General features: G+C 43.2%; 1 protein-coding gene and 1 pseudogene across 2 annotated transcripts in view; one reads left to right on the forward strand and one right to left on the reverse strand.

Annotated features, from left to right (window-relative positions):
- Saysd1 (SAYSVFN motif domain containing 1) overlaps positions 1-2,710 on the reverse strand; it is a 12,427-nt gene extending 9,717 nt beyond the window's left edge. For both annotated transcript variants that reach the window (XM_028758639.1, XM_028758640.1), the window contains exon 1: positions 2,464-2,710. In XM_028758639.1, the coding sequence (XP_028614472.1) occupies positions 2,464-2,673 (210 nt within the window). In that variant the 5' untranslated portion in view covers positions 2,674-2,710. The remainder of the gene's footprint in view (positions 1-2,463) is intronic.
- Positions 2,711-16,971: 14,261 nt separating this feature from the next.
- On the forward strand, positions 16,972-17,907 carry LOC114613376 (annotated as a pseudogene).
- The last annotated feature ends 372 nt before the right edge of the window (positions 17,908-18,279 follow it).

Here is an 18,279-nt window from a genome sequence, read left to right on the forward strand (position 1 = left end):
GGAGGAGCAGGGAGCAGGGAGGAGCAGGGAGGAGCAGGGAGCAGGGACCCCTCATGCAATAATAGATCAACTCACAGGAAATGATTTTAATGTGAGCAAGTTTAGCTGCCCTGGTATAATGTGATGGGGGGGGGGGCTTTGTTTTCAACATGGTGTCTTCCTTATGTAGCAGTCCAGCCTCAAGTTCACAGTCTGCCTGCCTCAGGCTCCTAACTGCATGATTACAGGCATGCATTCTACTCAGCCACTTTATTTTTGGGAGGTAGCCCTGAGGATGGAACTTAGGGAAGTGAACTTGTTGGTCAAGTCCTTTACCACTGATTTCTATCCCTGCACTTGATTATTCACGCTCCCATTATATCTTTGGTGCTGGAGATCAAACATCATACATGGAAGAGAAGCACCCTGCCACTGAGCTGCAACTGCAGCTCTTAAAACTTTTTTTTTAATTTTGAAACAGGGTCAAAGTTGAACCTTGAATTTACAATCCCCTGCCACAGTCTCCTAAGTAGCTAGGATTACAGTCCTTCCTTACTAAAGGAAATCCCCCAACCCCAAACCAAGGCCATAAAACAGGGCAAAGACTTCAAAATGCCTGCCACCCATAGAATTCCAGAAAGCAGTCCACCCCTATAACATGCACTGGAACTCTGGAGGTAGACCAAAAAAAGCAAACTGACTTATCTTTCACCTGCTGCCAAGAGGTTAAACAAACAAACTGACTCATCTCCCACACCAAAGTTTCAAAAAGCAGTTTATCCAGAAAAGCAGTTTCTGGGTCTGGCAAAGCCATGCTCTCCTGGTCTCTGACCCTACATGGCACGTTCTCCTGTACCTTCAGGTACTGAGCAGCAGGGTTTGGGTATGCCAATCTCTCAGACCAATAAAAGTCTGCTCTGTGTAGAGGTCAAACTGGGTCTATTCTCCATTTCCTCGTTAGATTTCTCATAGACCCAGCCCTATATATGTATTTGGCTCTTGTTATGGTTACAAGAACTAAGGCATTGTAACTGCTGAAATGCATAGTTGTGCTGGTTCATTTCTTGTCAACTTGACCCAAACTAGAATCTTCTGGGAAAAGGAAATCTCAATTGAGAAATGAGAGTGGCTGTAGGCAAGTCTATATCCTGTAAACTAAAATACACCCTTTCCTCCCCACGTGGCTTCAGTTATAGTGTTTATCACAGCAACAAAAACCAAACCAGGACACAGATTTCCTCCTTGGAGTGTTTCATATTTCCACTGAGGCATTCCAATCATATAGGCAAGTCCCCTTGCCAGGATACTCCTGCGTGAGAACTATATGAAGCCACAGAGAGTTGAGTGAGCTACCATACTAACCCATTTTTACCACCTAGATCACTCACAACTGAACTCGAATACCCTTCCCTAGTCCAAGAGGGGCCTACAAGGCTATGCACACCACCACAGGCAGTTACAGTGGCCATACTTTTGTAGTCAAACCCCATTTTCCACAGGCCAGACCCTGCTTAGCTTCAGAAATCAAGTTGCATTCAGAGTAGTATGGCCATAGTCTCAAACCCTTTTTTGTTTCCACGTCCAAATTTAAAAAACAAACTAAAAAAAAGGTTTTAAGAGTTGCATAGAGCTTATATTTCTAAACTACAAGCTACCTGAGACACTGGCTTCCTCTACCCAAGGTGTGAATAAAGTGCAGCTTTAATTTACTGCCACTTTTGGCCATAACCAATTAGACCTTTTACCCTCCACTAGCAGTGGATGCAGCTCAGAGTTTGGTTTCAGACCCCAGAACAAGGTATTGAGGTGCACATTTTACATACCAAAGCAGACCTGGCCTCTAGGTTTGAAGCATCTCAGTCCCTACCTGGCATACCACAGCCCCAACCTCGAACTTTCCAGCCCACAAGCTCTTTACTATATAACCCAGACTTTTTGGTTTCTCTCTCTTCCTCTTCTTTCTTCCTTTTCCTTCTCTTTCTCTCCTCCCTTCTCTCTTTCTCTCTCCCTTCTTATGGCAACTTCCCTGGCCTCCTTCCTGGGTCCAGTGAAGTCATCCGTACAAAAGCAGCTTCCCAATAAACCTGCATTTATATACATTTTTTTTAACCTGGCTTGAGTCGGATTATTTCACCAGTGGAGAAATAACTTATCACTCAGTTTCTCAAAGCCACACATCTCTGTCATTAACTCGCTGAGCACAGAGAACAGAGATGTTTCTTTCTTCAAGATCCCTAGACCTTCGCTTTCTGTTTTCAACTAGTTGCTGCATAGGGCTGTGTCTGGGACGGAAAATGTCAAGGCCACGTATCATGTGCTGACACACATAGAGGAAATGCGGTGTCCTGCAAACACGCAGGAGAGGAGAGAGCGCACAAGACAAGGAAGGGCCTCGAGCGCCAGAAATCGTGGGTGTGGCTTGTGCGGAGCAGGGCGTGGCCCCGCGCGGAGGCGGAGCTTCAAGGTGCAGGCCTCGCTCCTCACCTGAGGCTGGTTGGGCTGAGCCACCGCTGGGGCGGGGCTTGTTTTCCACTTCAGGAAGCGTCTTAGCCAGCCCGTGCCTGTCTGTGGGGTCGCCGCCGCTGGCTCCGCCTCCGCTCCGGAGGTCTGCACGCTTTGGCTCGACGTGGAGGGCTGGGCTAACAGACTGGCCCGTTTGCGGGCCTCCCGGAACTCCGCTAACCGCTGTTCCATGGCGAGCGACCGCCCGCTCTCTGGCGTGTGCCCGGGCCTGTCCTCGGCCGCCGTGCGCCTGCGCAGGTAGCTCTCTGTTGCGCCTGCGCGTAGCTAGAGACCGGTCGGAATTTTCCAAGGCTCTGTGACGTCAGGTGACCCTCCTGTACCTGAAGCAGTTGTCAAGACGCTAGTGAACTGAGTGTCCATCTTCCCAGACTAAAAGATTGAGTTTAAAGTCAGAGAACCTTCATACGTTCCTGGCTTTTGCTTGGACTCCAGAACTCAGTTCTGACGTGTTTGCTTCTCACCTCAGCACACTGGTCCCCACCGTCTGGCATCTGGTTCGGTGAAGAACGCATGCTGGGAGCCAGGGTTAAAGTCAAAAAGCTGGAAAATGGAATTCCATTCATTTAACAAAAGTTTGTCTAGGCTGTGTGTTGCGTACTGTACCAAGAATTAAGGGTTGAGAGCAGGAGGCCGGAAGTCACAAATGAAACAAAGACTTTTGTTTTCTTTATTCTAATCAGAAAGATAAACAGACAAATATACTACTAATATTTACTATCACGTTCTGATAAATACTGTGAAGAAAAGGAAAACTAGTGATGGAGATGATGCAGCTCTGATCCGTGATCAAGGAGGACCTCTGAAAGAGGCTGCTGTCTTAAGACACCAGATGAAGTGAGTGGCCTAGTCATATCGCTGTGTGGTCAAAAGTGATGTTTCAGAAGAAACATCAAGTTCAGTGCTCTGAGCGGCTAGTGTGCTTGACCTCACAGAACATCCTAAAACCCAGGATAACTATACCAGGAGGAAGGGAGAGTGTCTTAGTCCACTACCCATTTTGATTTGGTCTATTGGTTAGGAGCTCAGTCTAAACCAATTGCCTCCAATGATATTTTCTACCTCTGTGCTCATTACTGTTCTGGACAACCAGGTGAATGATACGGGGGGGGGGGGGGTCTCCTTTTTTGGAGGGATACTAAAATGGAAGGATAATGGAATGGACATTGAAAGTTTTTGGCTATGTGAAGGGTCTGATGTGCCTACTGTATATCCAGATGTAGGCTATTGGACTGTAAAAAGTGGCTTTAGGAAGTAATAAATGGAGACCTGTACTGGGAACAGTAGCTGTGTATTTAAGCACCCCACTGATAAGAACAGTTTGAAAAAAATGGTAGGGCTTGGTAATAAAACCCTCTCAACCTAGAGTTTTCTCAAACTACATGAGTAAACATAAGCTGGCAGCTCATCTTTACCCTCCCCTAAAAGTCAAGAAACGCCAATATTTTATGAATGCCTTGGGTGAAAATAGAAAATAGAAATAGAATTTTTTTTTTTTTTGTTTTTGTTTTTGTTTTTGTTTTTCGAGACAGGGTTTCTCTGTATAGCCCGGGCTGTCCTGGAACTCACTCTGTAGACCAGGCTGGCCTCGAACTCAGAAATCCGCCTGCCTCTGCCTCCCGAGTGCTGGGATTAAAGGCGTGCGCCACCACCGCCCGGCTAGAAATAGAATTTTTACCATACATTTGAATGACAAAAAATGCATGTGTCTTTATGGTTAAAAACCTAAATGAATTGTATTATTAAAGCATTGTGGAAATGCTCAGAGGGAACTCTGCCTTCTTATAGGTTTGATTTGTGTTTTTATAATTCTGTTTTTGCATCTTAATCATTGGCTTAAGGACAATTTGTTTCAATCCAACCTGGATGCTTTCCCTGACAACATCTTTTCCTTGACAGGAAGAGGAGTACATGGTGCATGGTGGATGTTTTAGCTGCTTTCAGGGTCAATATGAGAGAGGACAGCTATATGCCTGTGTTCTCTCTCTCTCTCCCCCCCCCTCTCTCTGTGTGGTGTGTGTGTGTGTGTGTGTGTGTGTGTGTGTAAATTCAGACCTACAAATGCCATAGCACATACATCAAGGTCAAAGGACCATCTCAGGTGTTCCACCTTGTTTGATACTGGATCTCGTTGCCCCTGAGTATGTCACCTGGGACCTCCCAAGCTTATCCTGTCTCAGCCTCTAATCTTACCATAGGAACATTGGGTTCAGAGGTATGCACAACCACTTGCAGCTTTATGAGGGTTCCTGGGATTTGAACTTCAGCCCTTATGCTTACACAGTAAGTGCTTTACCCACTGAGCCACCCCTCCAGCCCTCACAATATGGTTCCATTCTTATAGGTGCTTTCTAAACTTTGAGCATTATGCTCGCAGTGATAAGCCATAGGACTGTGTATTAGGGTAATGGCCTAGATAATATTAGCTCAGGGTTTCTCAACCTTGATACTTAAAAAAAAAGCATTTATTTTTAGATCTATTTATTTGTAAGAGTGTTTTTCTGTGTGTATTATATATATCATGTATGTGTGTGCCTGGTGCCTATGGGGGTAAAAAGGCCTCAGATCCCCCTGGAACTGGAATTTAGGATGATTGAAAGCCTCCATGTGGGTGCTGGGAACAGAACCTTGGTCCTCTGCACAAGCAGCAAGTCATCTCTCTAGCCTTGGCACTTCCATCTTACAGGCCAGATACTTTTTTTTTTTCTTAATCTGCCCTGTTTCTTGTAGGATTAGCATAATTCTAGGCAGTGACAAATACTCTGATGAGACATTTTTGCTCAAGACTATATCAAAGTAAGAATGATAAAGCCAGTGAATGGTCTAGAGAAGAGTCGGTGTGAACTCATCCTAGGCACTTTTAGACACGATCACCAATAATGTACTACCTGGGGATGTAGAGATGGCTCAGCGGTTAAAGGTACTTCGGCTCTTGCAGAGGACCCAAGATCAGTTCCCAGACCCCACAGATAGCTCACATCCACGTGTAGCTCCAGTTCCAAGAGATCCAATGCCCTCTTCTGGCATGCTTATGTGTCTGTGTGCACATACCCACACACAGAAAAACAAGCATACACATAATGAAAGAGAATTTTTTTTTTTAAAGAATGTGTTATTGTAAATGGAATAGGAGAATTGAGTGAGGTCTACAAATGGCAAAACTGAATTGGAAATTACAAGATGACAAATTTGGAATTGAAAGCAAAAAGATGTCTTAGTGCTGATTATCTTAGAATAAAAGTATCCCATCTTACAGAGCAGTGAATTCCCCAGCACCAGAAGCTATCTAACATCTTGTGGCATGTTGTAGAAGAGAACTGAGGAGCTATTCATCTTGATGGCTACCACTGCTCTTCTAGGTGAAGAACCTTGTTTCAGCAAGTGAAGTAAACTGAAAGGAGAGAATGCAAGACTTGGGCACTGAGAGTATGTAGTATAAGATCCAGAAAAGTGGCTTTCAGGGTGACCTTGCTTGACTCAACTCCATCTGCTCTTGCTTGTGAATCTGAAGAAAGTTACCAAGGATGTGGCACCCTAGGAGAAGATGTCTCCTCTGCAATGGGATGTCTTGTGGTACTTAAGCTCTGCATTCCAAGGGCTACCCCAGGCGTGAAACCTCAGAGAAGAGAGTTTGGGGGTGGGTGACACTCAATTGTATGAAGTGGAACACACATAAATGGGACTCCATCCATCCTGCCTAGCCTTCCTGGGCCATGGATCCCCAGAGTCCAGTGAATCTTGCTACCTATCTACAAGGATACTGTTTTGCCTGACTTGTTTATTCACACGTTCTGTCTTCTAGCTTAAGAATGCAAGTGGTAGAGAGATTAATATGTGGCCACTAGGTCTGCTTTGAGACCATTGCAAGAAGTCTGATAGCTGAGTATGTAAAATTTCCTACCAGACTTGAAAACATAGGCAGAAAGTGACCCACCAAGCCTGGGATTGAAAACAAGGATCTGGAATCCCCCTTCCCAGGGTTCAATAAGTACATGCTACTCCCATGAAGTATCCGTGATGCTGTCAATAGTCACTAAAATCACAGTCTTGATGTGCATGCTGATGGCATCTATAAGCACCTGGAGCCTTCCTCTGGCTGCAGGAGTGTTGGCTCAACTAGTACAAGAGACAGAATAGAAATCTTTTAGAGGAGATGCTAGGGAGATACCTCAACTAGTGGAGCACTTACCGTGCAAGAACGAGGCCTGGGGTTCAGATTCCTAGCATCCATGTAAATGCCAGGTAGATATAAGGTGGGGAGTAACAGAGGAAAACACATGATGTCAATCTCTGCCCTCCATATGCACATGCATACCACACATACATGTGAAAAAGTGTTGGGAGAGCATCAGACATACACACACCAATAACCAACTAACTTTGGGTGGGTAGGTACTCTGGCCCCCTTGCTCCTCCTTGGGGCTTACCCCTGGTGAGTGCCATCAGCCTCCCAGGCAACCTCCTCAGAATGAGAAGAAAGAATGATTGTGTCAACCCTACCATAAAACTCTCCCTGAAACCCAGCAAATATATTTTAGGGGATCCTTCCGCACAGTTACAGGTGGAGATGAAACTGGAGAACACACAAGTTCTTGGCCTTTAAGTTCCTTATTAAAACTCAGCTCTCTTGCAAAAACATATTCACCTGACCTAGAGCATTTCCTGACTCTTGACACCACCTCCCTAGAAACTTCAGTTTCAACCCTCATATTTGTCTCCAACCTCTGACTTTCAAGAGCCTTGCCTAAGATACCAGGGTCTGGAGCCCAGAGAGACCCATGTTTCATCCTAACAGCATTGGCAGATGCTGAGGCCCAGAAGCAAAGCTACCCACCTCTTGACAATAGGAACCTGGTCCAGCAAACTAGGCCCCTGACCCTTCTCTGTGTTACTTGCTTGGCTATTAGTTGTTTCAAAGCTCTGTACCCTGGGGAGCCATTACTACATTCTGTTGTAAGGTGGACATGATGGAGGGGAGTGAGGCAATCCCTAAAGTTAGCTGCCTCATTGGGTGTTATTTTTTCCTTATTTCCAATGGAAAAGAGATCCATCTCTGTGTCCATGTTTTAAACACCTTGAGGATAGGTTAGTTCATTCACTTTCATGGAAGAATATTTGTTGAGTTCCTAATAACTGCTGGCCACAGTAATGTGTACTGGATTCTGTGCTACCAACTGAAAGGAATGTTTTGCACTTTACTTTTCTCAGTCCTCCAAGAAGGCAGTTGGACGGAGATTATACAGTTGATGTCTCACAGCAGGTTGTATTTGAATCCAGGAGTCTGACTATAGAGTCCATAGAACCACTATTCTATGACAAATGAGCGATAGAGGGTGAGAAAGATGGCAGAGTGGAGCAGTGCTGGCACCATGGAGAGAGGCGGAACTGCTCTGGCAGTGACAGCGGTGAGATGGAGCTTAAGCAGACGCAGACTCAGACAGCCTAGGAACACTCTGCTGGCTGCAGGATCTCCCTGGCTCTGTGCAAGGACAGAGGCCAAGATGAGGAATAATTTGCTTTCTGGATTGGACCTCCTCAATGACCTACCATGGTCTGTGATTTCCCCTAAGGAGCATGTGTGGGTTAGTGGTCCTGAGGCGATCAGGGGCCATCTCAATGTCCATGGCCCAAGTTACCACCTAATGCCATGTGGATGTCTATGGTCTGTACCTCAGCCTGAGGCCACGTTGATGTCTGTGGGGCATGCTGTCTCCTGGAATACAGATATGAGTGGCCTGCACTGCACCTGAGGCCATGGGCATGTCTGGGTCCATGCTGCTACTGCCACTGAGAGCCATGTCTGGGTCCATGGTCCTACTGAAACCAGGGTCTGTGCTGATGTCCATGGCCCATGCTAGCACTGAAGGCCACGTGGATGCCTGTAATCTGTCCTGAAGCCTGAAGCCATGTTGGTGTCTGTGGACTATGCTGCCTCCAGAGGGATGGGATGGGGCATATCTATCTAGGAGGCATGAGTCTGTGGCAGGACCTGAGTCCCTATTGATGTCCAGGCCCATGCTGCCACCAAGGGCCATGTCTGGGTCTGTGGTGCTACTGCAGCTGGGGGCCATGTTCGTGGTCTCTGCTGTAACCAGAAATCACAAGAAAGCCCATGATCTGAGCTCCAGCTGACTGTAAACAGCAAGGAAGCTCCTTTGGCTGTGATATCAATGACTGCCGGTGCATGACTGAGAAAGAGGGTCACAGAAGGCTTCTGTGATAACCCTAACCCACAACCTCTCCTAGCATCACTGAAGTAACAACCTAAAAAGGAAGAAAACTCTTAGGGAATACTGAGGTGTGTCTCTCCACAACTGATGGCTTCTGACAAAGGTGCATGTCAAGGACACAATGATGTTTAGTGGAGGGCTGCTGGCAGTTTGACCATGTTCTAGAGAGCGTATAGACAACAAAAATTGAACTTGCTTTGTTGTTGTTGTTGCTGTTGCTGTTGCTGTTGCTGTTGCTCTTCCTCTTGCTCTTGCTCTTGCTCTTGCTCTTGCTCTTGTCCTTGTTGGCGGGGATCAGATCACAAGGATAGTGAGGGGCTGGACACGGAAGGACTGGTAGGTGAGTGTGATTGGAGCGTATGAGTTAAAATTCCCAAAGAATCAATATCGATATTATTTTGAGGGGGAAAAAGAAGCTCATTATGATGGATTAAGGAAAGTCATCTAGAACTTAGGCTTTCAGTCTCTTTTCTCCTCCAGAACCACTAAGGTCCTGGTTCTGTAGTGAGGGGTTCCTATGGTGTAGAATTCCATGGTTACAGTTTCTACAGTGAGATCTCCTGATGATGGTTCTTTGTTACCTTCCTCTTGCAATCACACCTCCCTTCCCTCATTCAAACTGCACTGCCTGGTCTCAGCTTCACTACTCTCTTATACTCTTCCCCACCCTAACTCAAAACTGCAATTTCTCAGGCGCCACTGCCTTTCTGTCTCTTACATATTTCCCTTTATCAGGACTCCTTGCCTCCTCACCTGGCAAAGTGCTATTTATCTGACTCAGTTGGCTGAGACAGCTCCTTCTGTAGATGCTTCTCGGGCTGTGTTTCCAAAGTTGGATTTTATTGCTTCAAGATCCCTTAGAATCAAATGCTTATTCTATGACAATTCTTTGTCACCTGTTTTATAATGGTTGGCTCACTAACTAGTAGGATACAGTTTCAGATCTCTGAATAGAGATGATACTGGCTGGAATGAAATCCAAGTGTATGTTTCCACCTAGGCATCACATGAGCATGCCATTGAGCATTGACCCGGGCCCTTCTATCTTGTTGCTCTGCATCCCTAAGGTGTTGACTGACTTGGTATAGGTTGGCTTACAGACACACTAGAATTCCAGCCTGCCTTAATTCCAAAATAACATCTTAGTCACTTGGCCATACCACCACTGTGAGCGAAGCTGAACTTATTGCAGATTATGAGGAAGGCAATGAGAAAATAACAGTTCTAGGTCAGACAATTGAGTATCTGGTAGGTAGTTACAGGGGGGTGGAAAGTTAAATCTGGGTCTCATTGTACAGGATTTGAATGCTGAAAATCCAGTTGCTGACCACAGTGGCCTTTGCTGTCAGACGGTGACACTCCTCTGGCATACACCCAAGTCACTGAAGTGGGAACCAGCTCTAAGTGACTATGGAGACCTTTCTTCTTACATAATTGAGAGACATGGACCAGATCTCTACCAAGGGAGGTGGAATAGAAACACTGGTCACCAATGCATCTTTTATAAAGCAAGCGCCACAGCACAAGCCACCAAATGAGTGGTTTCTAAACCTACTGGTAACCACAATTGCCTTGGTGCACTTCCCTTCCCTTCCTTCTTTATTCCCTCTCCTCTCCACCCACCTCTACCTCTTCCCTCTAGCTCCTCTCATCCTCCCCCTTTTCCTTCCTTCCTCTCTCCATCTCTTTTTACCTTCCTCTCCTTCCTCCCCACCCAGTTCTAGGGATATTTCCAGAGATTCGTATGTTTAAACACTTGATTCTCCACTAATGATACTGTTTTAGGGAGGTTGGGTCCTCTGAAACCATGGCCTCATTAGCAAAGGTGTATTACTGGAGGTGGGCCTAGAAGATGGTTTCTACTTCTGCCTCCAGCCTGAGCTCTCTGTTTTCTCATCTATCATGATGTGAACAAGCTTGGGCTGCCCCAGCCTGTGGGGAATTCGACGAAATCTTAGGGAAGGGGGCGAAAGAATGAAGGGATAAGAGACACAAAGAAGGAGAGCAAATCAAGGGTTTTGATCAAGCTCTCAAACTTTAATTTCAGGAAGCAGGTTATAAAGACACACACAGCAAAACAAGAAGTTTAGGCAAGGGTCATTGCTTAAGGCTATCCCACTATAGTATCCTCAATGTCCAAGACCATCCCACTGTCACAACCAGCTCCCAGGAAATGCCAGACGTTCTTTGAGTTCCTGGGATCTGAGACAGTGAACATCCTTTCTTAACCTTGTACTTTAACTGACTAGGTTTTTCCAGAACAGCAGGTAATTTCATGAGGTTCTCTTAGAACAGCAGGTAATTTCATGAGTTTGGCTCCCAGCATCTCCTCTCTTTTAACAATATTTAATTGAGTCTGGCAAGTGACTGTGGACATTAGGAGATCTCATTGACGGATGAGTGGGCATTAACCAGGGGGGGAAGTATTGACCTGATCCTCCCAGTATCATTTGTAATGGTGTTTTTTTTGGGAAGAAACGGTTATTTGTCTCATGGGCTGCATTGGATATCGAGGGTCCTAGTCAGCCGCTTTGAGACACAAGAAATCAACACCAACCTCTATGCAATTGGGTTTGCTTCACGGGGGACTCAGAAGTGGACTATAAGCCCCCCTTCCCTGCAGTACTTAGCCTCACACCCCCTGTCAGGTACCCACATTGTGTCCGAGCCATGCTGAATGAACAAGCACAGATCTGAGTTCTACGCAGCTTCTAAAGGAGATATATCTTTGCAAGGCTCAGCCAAGTCTCTATCAGCCAGATCAAGTCTATGATAATGTACTTGTAGAGGTTTAGATGCCATGGAGTCAATTTGTTGTTTTATAAAGCCCATAAGTCTATTAAAGAGGAAAGGTCCTAATGATAACAATATTAGCAGACCAACAACTGGACCAGGATGGAAGGGAGAAGGGTGGTAAACCAAGGAGAGACAGAGAGCCAGTTTTTAAACCACTCCTCTTCTTGTTCTCGTTGTTTCGTTTGCCATTCTAATCTCTCTGATCTTGGCCATACTATCTCTAACTACCCTGGTGTGGTCAGTATAAAAACAGCATTCCTCCTTGAGGGTGGCACAGAACCCCCCTTGCTGAAGGAAAAGCAGATCTAGCCCTCTGCGATTTTGGAGGACCACTTCAGACAGCGAAACGAGGGATTTTTCCAGATTAGTGATGCAAATCTTTAGCTGTTTTATGTCTTTGTCAATGGCCCATCAAGGTCTGAGTAGTGCTAGTCCCAAGGCTGGCATCAGGATTAGAACCTCCAACAGCAAACACCACGGGTGGCTCATTTTTATCTAGAAAGGAAAAAAGAAGGGAATTCTCGGGGAGATCTCTCTTCCCTGGATCTCAATTGTTATCCATTTTATCTACAATTGGGTCTGGCTTTGTGGAGGTATCTGTTTCTCTAATCTTCCTAGCAGCCATCTAGCTTGGTGTCAAACAGACATTTGATCCTCGACCCCATATGAGAACTGGGTCTGGGCTGTTCCATTTAAAGGTTCCACATAACTGTGGCATAATTTTTATTAGTCTCAGGGTGCCAGAGGTGATCAGTAGCAGATTTGCCATGAACATCCAGATTTAGAAAATTGAGAACAAACAAGGCATGATGATGAATATTTTTAGGGGACCCCTTCTGGAGGTATATAAATCCCCCTCTTTTATTTTTTAAAAGCCAATTTTTTTTAGAGTTCCTTGCAAAACCAGGGCAGAAGCACCAGTAGCTGCTCTTCCCACACTCAGAGAGTTATGAAGGTATTATTTTAAAGTTCCATGATATCCGTTTCACAATACCTTGTCCTTGAGGATTATAAGAAATCACAGTAATATGGATAATATTAAATTGTCAACAAAACATATTAAATGTCTGACTGCAATAGCCAGTTCCATTATCTATCTTAATCTGATATGGAACACCAAGCATAGAAGATAGTGTAGGCAATAGCTACATTTTTAGTTGCTTCTCCTGTTAAAGCAGTTGCAACTAGAAAGCATGAAAAGGTGTCAAGTCACATGTACATGTTTTAATTTTCCAAAATCAGAAATTAGTAACATCCACTTGCCATAATTGATTAGGTATAAGTCCTCAAGGATTAACACCATTGTGAAAAAATTGAGGACACTGAGAACAAAGTTTTGCAATTTGACTTACACACTCTCTAGAAATACCAAATTATTGTCTTAAGCTATTTTTACTTTGATGATGTAAAGAATTAGATTGTATGGCCAATTGTTTCTGTAAGGCCTATAATCTGCCTGGTATACAAATCTGCTGTGGCATTGCCCTGGGGTCTAGGCAATCCAGTATGAACTCTTAAATGTCTTAAAAAGTTAAGGGAAAGTACATGTTTCTTAAATTAAGCTGTTATTTATAAAATTTTAAAATTAGCAATATCTAAAAAAGGAACAATTTCAAGCTATTATAAAACATGAGCTATATACTGTATATGAATATATAAATTGAACTCTTGATTTTTCAGCATTTCAAACAGTGGCTACAGCAGGTGATCCAATTATTTGTGCTGAAGCAAGAGTAAACTCAAGAGAATGAACATGTGATCTAATTACATATACTACCTTCCCATTAGATGAGCTGTCTGTAAATGCAGTAAACACATTTTCTATGGGTTGCATGTGTAAATTTACAGGAAATACAAATCCATGCATAGAGAAAAACTGTAACAACTTGTCTTTTGGATAATGACTATCAAATTTGTCTAAAAAGTTGGTCATGTAATAGGCCAAATATCAGTATTCTTTAATAACCAAATTAATTGCTGTTTGGAATAAGGAATATTTCATTAAGTTCTTTTTCAAAATACTTTTGTGATCCTGACCTACAATTCTGTATTAACACAGAAACAGCTTCAGAACAGGGTGTTAAAACTCTCTTTGGAGATGAAGAAATATGAATTCACATTAATGGTCCTTTTTGTCAAAGGACTGTGAAACATCCAACAATTGATCAGTCTATATAATGTATCTATTGATAACTAACAGCTTCCTCTACTTTCTGCAAAGCTATTCCTCCTTCATCAGTTAATTGTTGAGGGGAATTAGGATTTGCATCCCCTTAAGAACATCAAACAGAGGCTTAAGTCCTCCTGTGGTAAGCTTAAGAGGAGGTCTTAGCCAATTAGCATCTCTTAGAAATAATTTAAAATAAGTTAATTATCTTTTCTTATTTGAATTTTTGTGCTACAATTTGTTTAGGAATATAACTGATGTCTCAAATATTGAAAAGATATTGCCTTTGAATGTTTTCTGGAGCAACAAGCACTCCAAAATTTTAAAGCTCGTTGTATGAGAGCGAAGGCTTGCATTAAAACTCCTTCAGAGGGATCAGCTAATAAAATACCATACAATGAATAATATACACTGAAAGATTCAAACTCCTAACTTTTTGTATTAAAGCAACAACAAATTTTTTATATAATGTAAGGCTAATAGCCATTCCTTGAGGCAAAACTTTCCAATTATATCGCTTCTTGGGCGCTCCAAAATTATAGGCAAACTCACTGAATGCAAACCTCCCACCTTCACCAAGATGTAAAGGAACCATATAAAAACAATCTTCTAAGTCCATAATAATTTGATATGCATTTTCTGGAACAGCAGCTAGAGTAGGCAAGTCAGGCCATAATGCCTCACAAGTTTCATAAATCTCAAGTTTGAACTTTGTTTTGGATTAATTGAATAACCAATCCCTTGTAGTTGAGTAAGAGTATCAGATAAAGGCCAAGTTGAAGGCCAATCTTGTCCTCTCTTACTCTTTGAGCAATTCTTTTATTAGCAGGCACAGCTATGCCATGGAGGGAAGCAGGCATAATTTTAATTTCTCCAGCATAATCATTATCTATAACTCCTGGCCCATAAGTTGTCTGTTGTGAATGTCTTTGGGTCTGAGGCTGACCTTTCCTCCCCAGAGAGGAAGCAAGGCAATAAACAATTTTTGGGAAACACCTTTCTAGGGGCTGGTCAGGATGACCATGACAAAAGGAATGTCACACAAGCTTCTGTTGAGCTCACTCTGAGCTCTGTCTTAACTCAAATGTAAATGTTCTTAATCTGGGCCTATTTCCTTAGGTCTGGCCCAATGATTATCCTTCCTATACTGAGGACAGATTCCAGGGAAGTGAATCTGCTCTCTTTCTATGCCTCTATTTTTTGGACAGTCTTTGCTAAAATGACCTATGTCCCCATACTTAGAACATTTCTTATCACAGTGTTGTGAAAGCATGGCTTGGACTGTAGTTAGCATTCTCATAAGTCAATTGTGTAACAAAAGGAACTCCTGCCTGAGGGTCTCTAAAAATTCTACCAGCCACTTTTAGCAGCCTATCTACAAATTCCTAAAATGATTCACCAGGGCCTTGTTTAATCCCAGATAAAACTCCCACTGGGATCTCCTTTCCAATCTTAGGGGGGGCTAAATTTGCCTCTACCACTGTATCTAATAAAGCTGTAAAAGTGGCAGCAGGGCTGTACTGTGCCACAGCTGTTTTGAACTCTTTTATTACTCTTGTGATCATCTCCACCTGCTCTATCCTCTTCTCAACTATAAACATGGGTGAGTCCAAAATCTCGAGCTCACGATTGAACTGCCAACTGCAGCCAATGGAACATTGGTAGTTTAACTATATTTAAAGTTTCTTTTGCAATATTAGAGTATAATCATAATTTTGGAAAGCAAAACCAATTTTTTAACAATGCAAACAATCCATTTTCTCTAAAATCAACACCAAGTGCATTACTTCCATCTTACAAAGTTTGGCTGCCAGTTCTTATATATGAATGTATGATAGTGCAGCTTTTAATATCTCATTAAAGAGACATTGTTTCAAATCCTATCCTATATACATCTGGTTTCTGAATGACTCCAATCCTGAGTTACCAGTTTTAAACCAACTTTCTGTTACAAAAGTTATAAATTTTTAATCATAACCAATAATTTATAGACAAATAATCTATAACCAAGACATGCAGAACATGTCTATACTTTTAAAACTAGTCAGAAACAAAAATGAAGTAGATGTACATCTTATATATTTTATCTAAACAAAATTTTCTTTCTTTTTCTAGCACCTTGTCACTTGTTGAACCCAATAAACACTGTCACAGATTTTTCTAGGAAAAACAATTATCAGCTTCCTTATCATAGAAGCCAAAAAGCTGCTGGCCCCTTTAAGAGCAGCTTATCCAGACAATCAGCTCCTAGAAAGGCTTCTCCAGCTGAGGTTGACCCCTAGTTACAGTGCAGGGTAACTTGCACATTAAGACTGCCTTATAAACAAGCTAAACTAAATCAAGGGGTGGATAGCTAGCAGGTAAAGTTTTAACCATTTTTTAAACATGAGACATAGAACAACAATTATTCAAACAATGAAACAAAAACAGGCAATTGACACATGTGGACAGATTGTCATGCCAAGGACAAACAGTAGACAGAGAAAGCAGAACTAAGGATTTCTCCAGTAGGAGCCAGAGAGAAGGCAGGATGTCTCCTGATTTTCTCCTGCTCCTAGGAGAGCTCTGAAATAGGCTTTTCCTTCTCTTTTGCTAACATGGCCGAAGAGAGGACAACTGCTTTTCTGATACCTTTTCTCACATTTTCAAGGTCTAACTTTTCATCTCCTCCTTAGGAGGTATAGCGTTTTCTCATCAATAGTCCCCTTTTGGAAACATCACCAATGAAATCAAAGAATTCTTTAAGATCCTTTTTCTTAATCCTTATTACTCGTGTCTTGAAGGACTCCTTGAGACCCTTCAAGAACAAATCATGTTTGCTTAATGCTTGTCCCAATGATTGTGTTGCTTTTTCTTACCTTAACCAAATCAATCTCACAGGCAGGTGACTCTGTGGCAATCACAAATGCATGGATCTTCTCTCTTCTCTCAAGTTCATGATGAAGCATAGATCCTTATACTTGAGCGATGTCCATGTGGAAGCAACATTCAATTGGACCCTGATCCAAAGGCCGCACAGCAGGCGCCAATTGCCCTGTCCATGAAACCCTAGGGAAGGCGATGAAAGAATGAAGGGACAAGAGACACAAAGAAGGAGAGCAAATCAAGGGTTTTGATCAAGCTCTCAAACTTTAATTTCAGGAGGCAGGTTATAAAGACACACACAGACCGTTTCCCATTCCGGCTTGACCGAACCAGGCTCATGGGCCAGTGACACCCAGAAATTAAGAGGTTTTTAAAACCCGGGAGCTCGCAAATGGCTGCTCCACAGCTGTCAACATGCCACAAAATGAATATATTGAATTGCACCGCAAACAATATGGCTATCATTTGGACTACTATGAGAAAAAGAGAAAGAAAGAAGGTTGGGAGGCCCATGAACGTTCAAAGAAGGCAAAAAAAATGATTGGCCTGAAGGCTAAGTTCTACCATAAACAGCGCCATGCCGAGAAAATACAAATGAAAAAGACTATTAAGATGCATGAAAAGAGAAACACCAAGCAGAAGGATGATGAGAAGACTCCACGGGGAGCAGTGCCTGCCTGTCTGCTGGACAGAGAGGGGCAGTCCAGAGCAAAAGTACTTTCCAACATGATTAAGCAGAAACGAAAAGAAAAGGCAGGAAAATGGGAGGTTCCTCTACCCAAAGTTCATGCCCAAGGAGAAACGGAAGTATTGAAAGTTATTCGAACAGGAAAAAGAAAAAAGAAGGCATGGAAGAGAATGGCTACTAAAGTCTGCTTTGTTGGTGATGGTTTTACAAGAAAACCACCTAAATATGAAAAGTTCATTAGGCCAATGGGTCTACGTTTCAAAAAAGCCCATGTCACACACCCTGAGCTGAAGGCTACTTTTTGTCTGCCTATACTCGGTGTGAAAAAGAATCCATCATCCCCGTTATATACAACCCTGGGTGTGATCACCAAAGGTACAGTTATTGAAGTGAATGTGAGCGAGTTGAGCCTTGTGACACAAGGAGGCAAGGTTATTTGGGGAAAGTATGCCCAAGTTACCAACAATCCTGAAAACAATGGGTACATAAATGCAGTCTTGCTGGTTTGACAGTGACGTCATACAAGTCATTCCACTCACTAGGAAGACTACATGTTGTCAGGAAAACGCCATCGCTGTGACCTTTCTGAACTACCATGCAGCCTTACCCCGTGTGCAGTCATCAAGAAGTATTCATTAAGGTGTAAAGGAAAATAAAACACTGCCCTATTTTAAAAAAATAAAAATAAAAACAAAAAAAATAAAGACACACACAGCAAAACAGGAAGTTTAGGCAAGGGTCATTGCTTAAGGCTATCCCACTATAGTATCCTCATTGCCCAAGACCATTCCACTGTCATAACCGGCTCCCAGGAAATGCCAGGCATTCTTTGAGTTCCTGGGGTCTGAGACAGTGAACATCCTTTCTTAACCTTGTACTTTAACTGACTAGGTTTTTTTTCCAGAACAGCAGGTAATTTCATGAGGTTCTCTTAGAGCAGCAGGTAATTTCATGAGTTTGGCTCCCGGCATTGGGCAAAGCCCCAGCTGCCATATACTGATCCCCTCCTCCCATGGGGCTCCAACCACACAATG

The sequence above is a fragment of the Grammomys surdaster genome, unplaced genomic scaffold (assembly GCF_004785775.1).
Source record: "Grammomys surdaster isolate TR1022 unplaced genomic scaffold, NIH_TR_1.0 126198, whole genome shotgun sequence".
Classification (NCBI taxonomy): domain Eukaryota; kingdom Metazoa; phylum Chordata; class Mammalia; order Rodentia; family Muridae; genus Grammomys; species Grammomys surdaster.